Below are 13,638 nucleotides of genomic sequence, written 5' to 3'. Positions count from 1 at the left end.
GAGATGGTGGTAATAGCTCCTTACTGGCCGAACAGGCCATGGTTTCCCCTCCTGACCCAGCTCAGCTTTTGAGACTCGGTACCTCTTCCCTTCAGGCTGGACCTTCTATCTCAGAGGGCAGTCCTGCACCTTTGCCCAGCGCTATTTAGACTAATGGTCTTGTTCTTGAGAGGGAGAGGTGTAATTTCCACTCTCATGAGTTCAAGAAGGGCAAGCACGAATAAAGTCTACGGCCAAGTTTGGGGAATTCTCATCCTCTGCAACAAGATCATACAGTGATCAGGGAATACAAGACATTCTGTAATTCTTACAATCAGGTCTAGATATGGCTCTGTCGGTCAGCTCCACCAGGGTCCAGGTGTCAGCCCTGTCAGCCTTCTTCAGCGTGTCATGGACCGATCACCCTCTGGTCCGGCAGTTCTTCAGAGGGGCGGCAAGATTCAGGCCCCAGAGGAGGCCGAAGTTCCCCAAGTGGGACCTTCTCCTTGTTCTTGACTCACTCTCAGGTCTCAATGTCCTGGAAACCAACCCAGCTCCTATTAAAGATCTCTTCGCAAAGGCCACCTTCCTCATAGCCATCATGTCGGCCAGGAGGGTATCAGAGATCGGGGGCCTTTGGCCATAAAGAACCATTCTTTACTTTCTTTGCGGACATGGTGGTGCTCATACCCATGGTTGATTCAAATGCTAAAGTCACATTTGTGTTCCATGAGAATCAAGAGATTGCCCACGTTCAGTGCTCCAGAGGCCGCAGAAGCTCACCCACTGGATGTAGGGGAAACACTGAAGGAATACCTGCAAACTACTTCCTCCTTTAGACACTCGGATCACCTGTTCAGCCTACACTGCGGTAGTAACCAGGGGAAATGGACTTTGACCAGAACGATTGCGGCATGGATTGTCCAAACCATTCAGCAGGCTTATAAGGCTAAGGGCTTGGCTCCTCAGCAGGCAGTGATGGCACATTCAACCAGGGGCATGGTGACTTCCTGGGTGACTGCCCGACACGTGGCTCCAGATGTCATCTGCAAGACCGGGCTCGTGGGCCTCCATTAATACTTTCATGTTATATTATTGCATAGAACCTGCATCCTTATCTTCTGTAAACTTTAGTCTAAGAATCATGTTGGTTGACGGGGCAAATTAAAGTTTTTTTTTTTGATCAGCATATACACCCGTGTGGTTTGGCTAGTTATTTCCCAAACATAGGCTGCCATGGAGCCTGTCAGGAAAATTAAAGCTTTTCTATCAAATTCTTAACCTAATTTTCCTTTCCTGATGGACTCCTTGGCAGACGGAGTTCCCAGCCATCGGTCAAGAGTTGGCTAGTTATGGAACGCAGTCTCTGGCTGTGAGCTCAAATTTATAGGAATGGGGGCCTATAGCATTGGCGAGGGGGCGGGGTTAACCCACAGGTAGGCTGCCATGAAGTTCATTAGGAAACGAAAATTAAGGTAAGTATTGATAGAAATGTTTCTGTTATTTTGTAATAGTTAGATATTTTGTTAAAAATCAAAAAAGAAAAAAGATGCCAATGCTACCCAAAATGAGATGTATGTACCTTTCTATTATATGATCAATTAAATACGATAAAAACCATCTGCATAAGTCAGTAACCCACGGCATTGTTAGGATTGTCAGTTTATTGTTGTGGACTGACAAACTGGCTTATACGGCTTCTGCAGACTACATTAATAATTCGCGCAGTACAAATCAAAAGGATGTTGCATTTTGTAGTCTTGTATATGAAAGGAAAGAACAGTGGTGACGAGTAGGTGGAACACATATGAGCTGTGAGAAGGCGGGGAGCAACAATATTAATTCTATATAGTTGTTGAAAGTGAGAAAGGGAACCACAGTTTCTTCTTCCTCTTGTGAAATATATAGCACATGCTTGCTTGAGCTATAGAGACTCATTTTACATCAGCAACAGCCAAGATGGAACATATGCAACAACCCATGGGCTATCCAGTCTTCTGGACAAGCCAAGCTCAAAGACCACCAGTTTTGACCCATGCATCTATGTACCCACCACCTCTACCACCTTTTCCAGACTTCAGGAAGAAGAGGCGCAAAGATGGAACTTGCGTGTATCTCTTCATCGTTTTTCTTCTGGTTCTCCTGGCATTGGTTGGAGTGGGTATAGGAACTTACAAAATAATGGAGCTGCAGAAGGAACTTGAAAGAGTCAAAGAGGTACAAAATGTTTATTTTATTTTTAATTGTTTTGGGAAATATGGTATATGTGTTGGATGGCATTTTACTCAATCCGTTTAAAATGCATATAACACAAGAATATTAATTTAATTTGCTCAGTATGTAGACCATTTTAACGGGGAACTCCATCAAAGGTAGGAAAGTGTATTACTTTCCCATAGTCTCCTAGTGCTGATATTATTAATGTAATAAACTGTGCAAATTTGAAATGAAAGCAAATTATTTTTAGGATCTGGTTTCCGTGGGCTAATGAAATGTGCTTTATTTTCCACTGAATGTCATTCATTGTTATTGTGATTTAGTGCTCTTATGATACAGGTTTGCATTAGATGTATCTTATGAAGCTTTACACAGGATAAGGAACTTTATTTTAACCGTGCAACCATAATTTTCAAATCTTTGAAATAACCAAGTTTTTTTTCCCCCTTTTTTTAAATAAAGACCCTTATCCAGTTGTGTTAGCTTTTCTGAATTGAGACTGTTGTCTGTTTAATTTGTAATTGTCTCTCTCTCCACTGAGATTTTTGCATATCAATTTTCTAGTCCCACCTGTTGATTGTAATCTTTTTCATGGCTTGTGAAGTCCTCTGCAGTGCCAACAGACTTGTCTGAAGTACCTATGAATTTATGAGGACTAGGGGTCTTCGGTGCTTCTAACGGTAGCACTGCTGTTAAGTCTATGTAGATGATAGTGTCCTGCAGTCCTTTAAGTTAGATATTTTCAATTATCTCCATGAAGTTAGTGTTAAGGTTAACAAATATCTTGAGGTTAGTGCTAAAGCCAACAATCCTTGAGTATATCATTGTAGCCAATATACATGTGCATATGATACTGCAAGTTATTTTAACCATCTAAATGACACGCATATTTTGATCACCATGAACAATTATTACCTGAAATGTGATAATTGAATAATTACAGTGTATAGTTAAGATGTGGTGTACAACATGTTTGGATGGTGATACTTTAAGCCCTTGTACACACGGTCGGAGATTCCGACGGAATGTGTCCGATCGGATCGTATTGTTGGATAATCCGACTGTGTGTGGTCTCCATCGGACTGTTTCCGTTGGAATATCCGACTTTCCAACTTGTCTATAACATTTTCCGACAACATGCTCTGATCGGACATATTCCGTCCATGTGTAGCCTACTCCGACGGACAAAGTGCCACGCATGCTCAGATCAAATTCCTAGACCAAAGCTATTGGCTACTAGCCTGAACGTAGTCCCGTCGTAATGAAATAACGCCATCACGTTATGTACAATCGGATTTTCCGACAACTTTGTGCGACCGTGTGTATGCAACAGTTTCGGACAAAATCCATTGGACAAAATCCGACAGATTTTTTACTAAAACTGGAGAGTGCCAAATCTGGTGCAGCTGTGCATAGTAGCCCCCCAGTTTCTAACTTCAGCTTGTTCAATTAAGCTTTCACAAAAAAAAAACTGGAAGCTGATTGTTTTCTATGCAGAGCTGCACCAGATTTGGCATTCCCAGATTAGGCAACTCAACCTCAATGAGACCCTACACCATGCTTACCTTCTTCAGATTCTCCCAATATACCCATACAAAGAATCTGCTTAAAGTATGCCTGTCACGGCTCACCTTCTTCTTAAAATGCTAGATGATTGGCTGTGTCTGACTTCAATTAGTCACAGAATGGTTCAGTAGTGAAAGTTCCCTTTATGTTTGCATTTGTTCTCAGTTTGTGTCTCTAATATGATGGAGGAAAAAGTCAGCAATTAAAGCCTTCATATATTTGTAATGCAGCCGTGTGTTAACTGTCAGATGATGTAAATTGCTTGATGAACTCATGCAAACAGTTTAACTAGCTAGTAGTAGTCACTTGTTCTCTAGCGTTGAAGGTATTGTGGAGCATATCCAAGCTGCTTCTTTAGTTAGAACTGAATAAGCTGCTTTGATAAGCTGTAAAAAGTCTTCAGCATTAGGTCTCTTTCACATGTGCACCTCCGCCAAGCGGAATCCGCTTGCTCAGCGGGGGAATCCCTCTTCTGATCCCTGCTGAGCAGGCGGATGACAGATCTGTGTCTGTTCCACTATGCAGAGTGGACACAGACCTGTTCTACTCAACTCTATGGGGCAATTTAATGGAAATGAACCGCCAGTCTGTTTCTATTCAATGCCCTCTGATCTGCCAGACAGATGTGGAATAGGACCACCATCCATCTGTTTATGGCAGCGGGTGCCAATGGACATGTCCGCTAACAGCTGTGGCTGATTGGACAGCCCATTTGAAAGGGGCCTATCAGAACAAATGCAACTGAATGTAATTAACTACTACTAGCTATACAATGACCTGGAAAAATTAGAGCCTATACAGTTTATTTAACTATCATACGATTTAAATCATAAAGGTGAGGAGAAGCCATGGAGTGAAATATCCTGCACCTTATGGAGTTTGTCATGTTGGAGGGGCAGTGTAGTATGGCATAAATAAAATAATGTAGACTTGGTTTCTCATCCATAGCTGGGCTGCAATGAAACTACAACATACCTTGAAGTATACCAATCCACATTTATGAGTGTAAGCAAATCTTTACGAAGTATAACTAAAAAGTAAATTTTACACATTGGTCCTTTAGCCAGTCCAGTAATGAACTGCAAGCCAAGTATAGGAAATAAATTACCCTAAAAGGCAATGCACCAAAAAATTCAACTTAGAGGTCTGAACCGGTCCTGGGATTTCCCTGTGTGGTCATGTCTAGAAATTTTCTAAATGGGTGCACACAGAATCTGGTGCAGCTGTGCATAGTAACCAATCAGCTTCTAACTTGTTTAGCTTGTTTGATTAAGAGTTGACAATGAGACCTAGAAGCTGATTGGGTACTATGCACAGCTACACCAGATGCTGCGTGCATCAGTTTTAGTAAATCTCCCCCATTATGTAAAATGCCTAACCTACTGATCTCATATGCATTTAAAAGATATGTAACTAAATCAATCCTATTGTACTTTCTTTTCTTCATAGTCTGGTGATGCTGCCTCAATGTTAAGTCCTTCCACAGAGAAGTTAATAGGTGAGATATTCCAGTGTATAAACTTTGAGCTGCTACTGGTAATCTAATACAAACATCTTGTTCCTTTCAAGACTGAACATTCATTGCTGTTCCTCTTTCTGTAGGGGGAACCCCGGAGAAAAAATTAAGCAGACAAGCTGCCCATCTAACAGGTAAATTATGTTTAAAAAAATAAAATAAAAATTACAGCATATCTAAAAGTTTATATTGTTGTCTATGGGGTTTATTACTAAAGGCAAATAGCCTGTTCACTTTTCAAAGGAAGTTGCACTTTGGAAGGGACGTTTCCCCGGATCCTAGTTAATGTGGTGAAGCTCTGCTGACTTCTATCATCCAATCATATGTAAGAAAAAATGCTGTTTTCTTTATTTTCTTTTTCCTTTGATTGGGTGATCTTTGCAAAGTAAAAATTCACCACATTCACAAAACTCTGGGCAAAATTTCCTTGTACAGTGCAATTTACCTTACAAAGTAAACAGCCTGTATGCCTCCAGTAAATCAATCCCTATGTCTCTGATGGAGAGATTCACCCTTTTATGTGTCTTGACAGAGCAGAGTGTGATGGGAAATCTAATATTTTATAGCTGTCTAGCTGTTTACAGGGGGTGAAATACATCTTCTACTGAACACATCTCAGTAGCTCAGTGGTACTCATTGAATTTATTTTTCTTCCTCATCCACTCAAAGCTGATATTCAAATGTTTGGATTTTTGGTGAATGCTGTAAAATTGAATTAGCTATGGGTGTCTTTTTAAGTCCCATGGTCTCTGCAGTGAAATTTCCTATCCTAGTTTCAGGTATATGAAAGGTCCTACAGGAAGTATGTGATTTGCTCAATTCAACTGCAGTATATATATATATATACATATATATATATATATATATATATATATATATATATATATATATATATATATATATATATATATATGTATATATATATATATATATATATATATATATATATATATATATATATATACACAGGAATACATTTGGTCAAAGTGAAGTGAAAAATAATCTACAGTAGATTCCCATTACTGCCCATTAACTTAGGTAGCAGATGGTATTGTGCGATCTGAACTCACCCACAGGTCCCAGATTTTATGGAATTTAGGCAGGCAGCCCCTGGCCTCATATATTAACTCATATGGTGGAATTGCCTGATTAATGAGAGTAAGCCAGAAAGCTATCGTAGGGGAGGTCGGTGACATCCATTGCATAGTTATAGATTTTTTAGCATAGAACAGAGAACGTAGAAAAAGCTGCTTGTTTTTGGAAAGAGAATCATCAACAATATAGCCCAAGAGGCACCTTAAGGGGTTGCAGCACATTAGGTATTTGTGTGATAGAATTAATAAAAGCGGTGATCCCCAACTAGAACAATCTGACCGGTGGACACTCCCACATCATATGATAAAATGTGCCATCAACGGGAGAGCATTTGGGGCAAACAGCAGAAGAGGGTAGTCTGTTCAAGCGGACACAGAGTATAATACGACCTATACAATAATTTAGTCTGTAGAAGAGATACCTGTGGGGACCTGTAGAGGGAGAATTTCCTGAAAGATTTCCTCTGTAAATTCTGGTATATTAGGGTGCCATTTAAGATCTGTGAGGCTAAGTCTATCAGTTGTATCATGTAATAAGTGTAATAAGGACAAATAATATGTAGAGTGAGAGGGTTCAGTCAACAGATGTTCCAGGGGAGAGGGTTGCATAGAAATATGAGCAAATTGTACTGCTGCAGTATGTCATAGTTCGAGTTAACTAAAAAATTCCTGCAGGCACGGGTTGTTCCATGAAGGAGCATTAGGGGAGAATGCAGTGGTTGTGCTTAATGGGAGTAGTTTTGAAAGTTTGAACATCCGCAAGGTCATAGACAGAACATTCCTACTATCCATGCCCCTCGTTGATTGATGGTGAATCAATTTTTGTAGTGATTCATAGGACATAAGAATAGCAACTTTTGGAGCTGTGGCTGCGTTATTAACTTCAGGGAAGAATTACCAATGGGCATGGGCCAAATGGGAGGCAATATAATAGGTTTGGAGATTAGAGAGTGGAAGGCTTCCTTACAATACACGTAATTGTAGCGTATCTTTAGCAATCCAAACCGCTCTTCCTCCCCAAATAAAGGAATTAAGGATAAAATCGATGTCTTGGAATCTGCGTTTAGGAATAGATACCGGACGATTATACAGTATATAGAGGAAACATGTCAGGAATATCATTTGAAATATATTTATCCTCCCTAGTAGGGTTAGGAAGAGCTTAGTCCATATTTTTAAGGCACTTTTAAGTTTTCTAACAAGAGGGTCTAAATTATTTTTAATATAAAAGGAAATTGGCTGCTGAACTATAATATCCAGATTACGGAAACTCATGACAATTTTTAATGGGCATGAGGGCGGTAAGGCAACTGATGTGGTCTGATCTAATAAAAACAGAAGGGATTTCTCCCAATTTACTCTGAAGCCAGAACAGTGGCAAAAATCCTGAATAATACACAATAAATTAGGAAGAGAAGATTGGGGATTGTCTAAATATATGAGCATATCGTCTGCATAAATGGACACCAGCTCCTCCAGACCTTCAAGCACCAGACCATTAACAGAGGAACTTGAACGTAGCAACTCGACCAATGGTTCTATCACCAAAGCGAACAGCAATGGTGATGGAGGGCATCCTTGTCTAGTAACCCTGGATATAGGAAAAGATCCAGAAGTAATCCACTCTCAGTCTAGCCCTAGGTTTGCTATATAATAATTTAATCCATCTAAGAAAGGTATCGCCAAAGCCAAATTTTGCCAGAACCTCCTGTAAGTACGGCCATTTGACCAAATCAAAAGCCTTGTGCATATCTAGTGCCAAAACAGCCCTAGATCCAATGGTATCATGATTGGCCTGCACATTAGTTAAAAGTCTAATAAAAAGTAAATTGATGAAAGTAGCAATAAAACCTGTGTGGTCCGAGCTAATAATGGTAGAGATGACTTCATTCAGTCTACGGGCAAGGACTTTAGCCAAAATTTTGACCTCTGAATTAATTAAAGAGATAGGACAGTATGATTTACAATAGAGATGGTCTTTATGGGTGTCATGTCACCTTGAGGCGAGGTGACAGATGCACACCGTAGGGATCAGGAGTGCACCGCAAGGTTGTGGACCCTACGGCTGACTGCTGCAGACGGGAGACAGGTCCCACGGGGTTTGAGCGTAAGATTACCCGGGGCGCGGAGTCTAAGAGCCAGCAGGTGTTCACCAAAGCCTCGAGTGGTGAGGATGGACTTGGCTGCAACTGGCTCCAGGTCGCGACCCCCAGGGACCCCCAGCTCACACCCACAGTAGGCAACAGAAGGATAGGGATGGTGAGGGACAAAGCCAAGGTCGGGGCCACAAGCAGACAGGAATAGTCAGGAACACGCCAAAAGGTCAGGATCACAGGCAAACAGGGATAGTCAAAGACACGCCAAAGTCGGTAAAGGAACAACAGAAGAGCACACGGCAGGTAACAGGAAGCTAAACACACAAAGGAATACACAATGGTTGATCAGCACTGTTGGCTTGCAGTGCACAGGTTAATATAAGGTTCTCTGATAGGGCCTGGGGTGGAGCCATGCTTAGAGGAGAGGTTATAAAAACCACCAGGTGGAAGTGGCTGGCCTCTTAGTCTGAACACATGAGGGAAGGTAAGCAAACAGGAAGATCACTGCATAACCATGACAATAGGGTTTCGGAATGAGCACAATCAATGCTTCCAACATAGAAGGTGGTAATTGCCCCACCCCCCCAAAGTTAAAGACTCAAAGTAAATGTGGAATCAGAATTTCTTTAGAATACATGTACCATTCTATAGGGAATCCGTCCAAACCTGGTGTTTTATTATGGGCAAAGGATTGTATAGCCTTATAGCCTTTCCTATTTCATCAGGAGTCAGGGAAACATCCAAGAGTGAAATATGGCTTGTCTATAATCTAGGGAAATCAATATCAAATAGGTAATCAACCAATTCCATAATGGTATAATAGGCCCTAATAGTATATAAAGTAGAATAAAATGTAACAAAGGCTTCCGCTCTGTCAGCAGTTTGTTCCACTGTGACACCACTGGAGTCTTTATTTATAGGAATAGCACAGGGTTGGAAATCAGGTCTAGAAAGATATGCTAGGAGAGGACTATTTTTATCGTCAAACTTGAAAATTTGCTGATTTTGGCATAATAGTTTTTTTCTGAGTACGTTCCAAGAGTACTAAATCCAATGCTCTGGCTTTGTGCCGCCAGTTAGCGTAAGTATCTGGAGTAGGAGAGGCAGAATAGTGATTCTTAGTATCAGTAAGCTTCTGCTCTGCGTCCACCAATTTAGACTGAGGCGCCTTACAGGCCTTCCTAATAGCCGCTGCAAAGATGCTGCGCATGGTGGCCTTAAAGGCATCCCAGACCACCAGTATGGAGGCTCTGTTAGTGACTCAATAGGAGTTCATGTCAACAAGCCCTTGATCCGTTACCGTTGAGTCAGCTAGCCATAGAGGACTAAGTCTCCAGACCCGATATGAACCAAATATCCCCAGGGCGAGATCAACCAATAAACGAGAGTGCCTCCTACAAGCTTTAAGCAGACACTGATAGAAGTCACAAGACTGCTCTAGCTGCTGATGAGAAAAGGTATTTAGCAGTTTATGTTTACTAAAACTTTTGCATTTCCATCTTCTGTGTACTATGGGATGCAAGATCCTGGGTTTAGTAATACTTTAACTGTAAAAGAAAATGTAGCGTCATCCACCAGGCTGTGCAATTGTAATAAGGCTGTATAAATCTCAGGGCTCAGTTGTCAGAAATATAAATCTTTTGGCAGGTATAAAAAAAATGAATCTTCTGTGTTTAACTTTTTGACTAGCATTCTGCTTTAAAGGCTTTGACTTAAGTCAAAATATAACTTATGATGTAAAGTAAAATAAATATGTTCTAATTTATTAACTATTTATTTTAAATTTCAGCAAAAAAGTGTTCGAATTTACCTTTAGATTGGGAAGACAGTAAAGGACGAGCTTTTACTAATGGCATTCAGTACAAGAACAGAGGATTAGTGGTGAATGAAACTGGACTGCACTTCCTATATTCTTCCATCTACTTTAGACATACAGAATGCCTTAAAGATACTTTGGAACTGACACATATTGTCTACAAAAAACCATCCCGATATCCAGGTGTGATGAAACTCATGGAAAGTACAGAACAGCTCATTTGCAAGCCGCATTACACTTGGTCAAGACATAGTTACCTTGGAGCAGTATTTAACCTCACTCGTGCTGATGTCTTGTATGTCAATGTTTCTAATGTCGAACTAGTCAGTAATGATGAAGAAAAATCTTTTTTTGGCATTTACAAGCTATGAAGATCCATTAATTTCTCTCTGGTCTTACAATTGACTCATTGACAACAGTTTTTGAAGGTAACATCCAGCTAACTCATTCCCTGTATAGGGGAAATTGTTTATATCTCTTTGTACTCGAGGTATGCAGTAGTATTTCTCAACCTGATTATCTTCCCTGTTGGCAGATGACTTACAAGATGTTTTTAGTTTCCATGTTTTAATGGAACAGAAGATCTCATTTTGTTGGAAAGAAAATCCAGCTTTTTGATCAACAGCACTTTACCTATGAAAAATTTAACTTTTGAATTTGACTACAAAAATATCCAAGAAAACCGGGAAATAAGGAAAATAAACAGGACATCTATATGTTTGGTTGATGGACATTTGATCTGAAATATACCTTTGTGATTAATACATAATTTGTATCTATTTTGAAAATTGAGCTCCATTATTGACTTTCATTATAAAATAATAATAATTTCAGTTTAGATACACTGTAAAGAAAATCTATGAGTTAGAACAGTGGTCTCCAAACTGTGGCCCGGGGGCTGGATGTGGTCCTTTGTGTTCTTTTATCCAGCCCTTGGGGCACTATTCCATCCACTAACATCAACAATTGGGCATGCGTCCTCCTATTGACACTAACAATTGGGCAAATGTCTTTCCAATGACACCAAAGAAGGGGCACAATTCCTTCCAATGTCACCAACAATGGAGCACAATTCTTTCCACTAACACCAACCATGGGGCACTATTCCTTTCACTGACACCAACAGATGGGCATATGTTCTCCCACTGACACCAATGAATGGGACACAATTCCTCCTAATGACACCAATGATGGGGCACTATTCTTACAAATGACACCAATGATGAGGCATTGTTTACTCCCACTGACACCAGGACATTTTCTATTTCCACTGGCCTCAGTCCGACCCCCACAGAGTCTGAAGGACAGTATACTGGCCCTTTGTTTAGAAAGTTTGGAAACCCCTGAGTTAGAACAATGGGAACTATCAATGCTGATTTACTTTTGCAGGTACAAGTTCCAGGGCTGGAACAAGAATGTTCACATGCCCTGATACCTACAATGCATGTGCCTGTTTAAGGTTAGTGGCTCACCAAATTGTAAATCAAAGATCACGACAACCATTCTGAAAACTGTAACTTCAAAAGCAAGTCACCAGTGGCTGTTCCCATATTTCTCTGCTGGATCGACAGGGAGTTTTTGCCCCCTGGATAAACAGTAATAACATTTGTTGGGCTGGTGGCCCCTTAAGGAGATACTTCACCATTAGGACAGTGATTCAAGTGAGACCTGCAGTTAGCCAGCTGCTATTGCTATAGATCTCTTCCCTGTTAAGACTGGCAATCAAAGTGCCTGGTCTTCCACCACTGACTTCCTTTATGGTTCTGGAACAGCATGTGATTAAGTGCTGAGAGCTGCAGGGGAAGCAGATATTGAGACACACATTGGTCCCTAGCATTAAAGGACCTCTTTGCTGTGCTTGTCTTCCAGGTCAAAGGTTTAAAGTTCTATCTGTCTGATAGGTTCCCATTAAAGCCACAATGTATTCTGTAGTTATAGAGCTTTATTGCGAAATAAGGAAGCAAATAATTCTTTAAAATATATCATAATCTAAGAAAAAATTGGTAGTACAACAAGGACATCTTCATTGTATTATCCTTGCCAATACAAGATTCAGGCTAGTTTATTGTGTACCATGCATAGTACCCAAGCTAAAGAAAAGTATGTCAACGTAGACCCAAGTAACCCATCTTCAGTCAAAATCAAAATTGTACAGCCATTTAGGTCAAAAATATATATTGTTTTCTGGAAGCAGGTATTAGAGGAAAAGCAAAATGCCATTTTAGCCTGAAGAATTCTAAAATACATTGGTTCATGTAGCAATGTCTTGGCATAGAGTGACCGTGTTGCAAATAACCAGCGTAATCTACCATATTATATATAAAAAAAAAAATGCAAACTCTCTTGCTCATTTAAAAAACAAAAACACAAACAAAAAAACACACGCCCTGCAAAAGAAGACTATTAATATGTATCTGACCTGTTGCGCACCCCTCTAATTTTTACTATCTGGAAGAGCAGAGCCACAGGCATTATGTTTAACATCTGACATACTTCTGGTTGTGTCAGATACTTAGTCCTCAACTTCACTACTGGAGAACCTTCCTGTAATGGGTGAAGTAAATCTCCAAAGTAGGCCAGAATACATATAAAAATTAAGGTGGGAAGATCTTGCAGCCCCTGTGTGGATATTTAAAGAAGCCACACTCCATATGTAATGGAAATATTATTTTTGAGGGAGCCAAATCTTTTATTGTATGTTACATAAATTGGTATAAATAAAAAATGGTAGATCTTTCTTGTAACTCTTCCCAATTTCTGAGAATTGAAAATACAGAAAATTAAAAACAGAAAAAGAACAACATGATGAATGATTTCTGATGGGTTTATAATCATTATTCATAATCTATGAATGTCATATACTGAGTGTTTTTTTAGCAGTAGAATATATAATTTTGTATATATTTTTGTAAAATAAACTATTTATTTTAGAATCACTTTGAATAGTTATTTTAGAATTGTTAGCTGATTGTGATCATGGGTACCCAACAAACAGAAAAGGCATTTACGCAGTTAAAATAACCATGGCCAGACCACTGGCGTGACTGCACTATCTTTCTATGATCTATTAGGTTACTAGTGGAAATGAGTCATCAAGCATGCTTGCGCCTTTTCTACAGCAGGAAATTAGAATGACATTAAATGCCATCTCTTGCTGGTGCCACGTAACTCATATAATGTGGTTCACACCTTGATAAATGGAAACATTTATCTGCTTTAAAGCTGAACTCCAGGCAGACCCCTCCACACACACGTACATTTACAAGTCCCGATGTGTACAAACACTTACATAATTTCCGTTTACTGCCACTGGCTCCAGGTTTGCACATAGCTACTTCCCTGAACTTCACGGTA

General features: G+C 40.0%; 1 protein-coding gene across 1 annotated transcript; it reads left to right on the top strand.

The window, feature by feature from the left end:
• Window positions 1-1,796: 1,796 nt before the first annotated feature.
• On the top strand, window positions 1,797-13,220 carry FASLG (Fas ligand). The gene is made up of 4 exons (XM_077452992.1): window positions 1,797-2,196; window positions 5,212-5,260; window positions 5,365-5,412; window positions 10,258-13,220. Exons 1-4 carry the CDS (start codon window positions 1,939-1,941, stop codon window positions 10,653-10,655), a joined length of 753 nt encoding a protein of 250 aa, XP_077309118.1. The 5' UTR covers window positions 1,797-1,938; the 3' UTR covers window positions 10,656-13,220.
• Window positions 13,221-13,638: the final 418 nt, after the last annotated feature.

This window comes from Lithobates pipiens, unplaced genomic scaffold, assembly GCF_037356315.1.
Source record: "Lithobates pipiens isolate NorthernLeopardFrog02 unplaced genomic scaffold, aLitPip1_a1.2 Scaffold_23, whole genome shotgun sequence".
Classification (NCBI taxonomy): domain Eukaryota; kingdom Metazoa; phylum Chordata; class Amphibia; order Anura; family Ranidae; genus Lithobates; species Lithobates pipiens.
Note: the sequence above shows the minus strand (reverse complement) of the source record. Positions and strands in the feature narration are given on the sequence as shown.

Excerpts from the sequence above, each read along its gene's own strand:
- FASLG (XM_077452992.1), top strand. The coding sequence starts at position 1,939 with ATGGAACATATGCAACAACCCATGGGCTATCCAGTCTTCTGGACAAGC. Across the intron at positions 2,197-5,211 it reads AACTTGAAAGAGTCAAAGAG|TCTGGTGATGCTGCCTCAAT; the intron begins GTACAAAATGTT and ends TTTTCTTCATAG. Across the intron at positions 5,261-5,364 it reads TTCCACAGAGAAGTTAATAG|GGGGAACCCCGGAGAAAAAA; the intron begins GTGAGATATTCC and ends CTCTTTCTGTAG.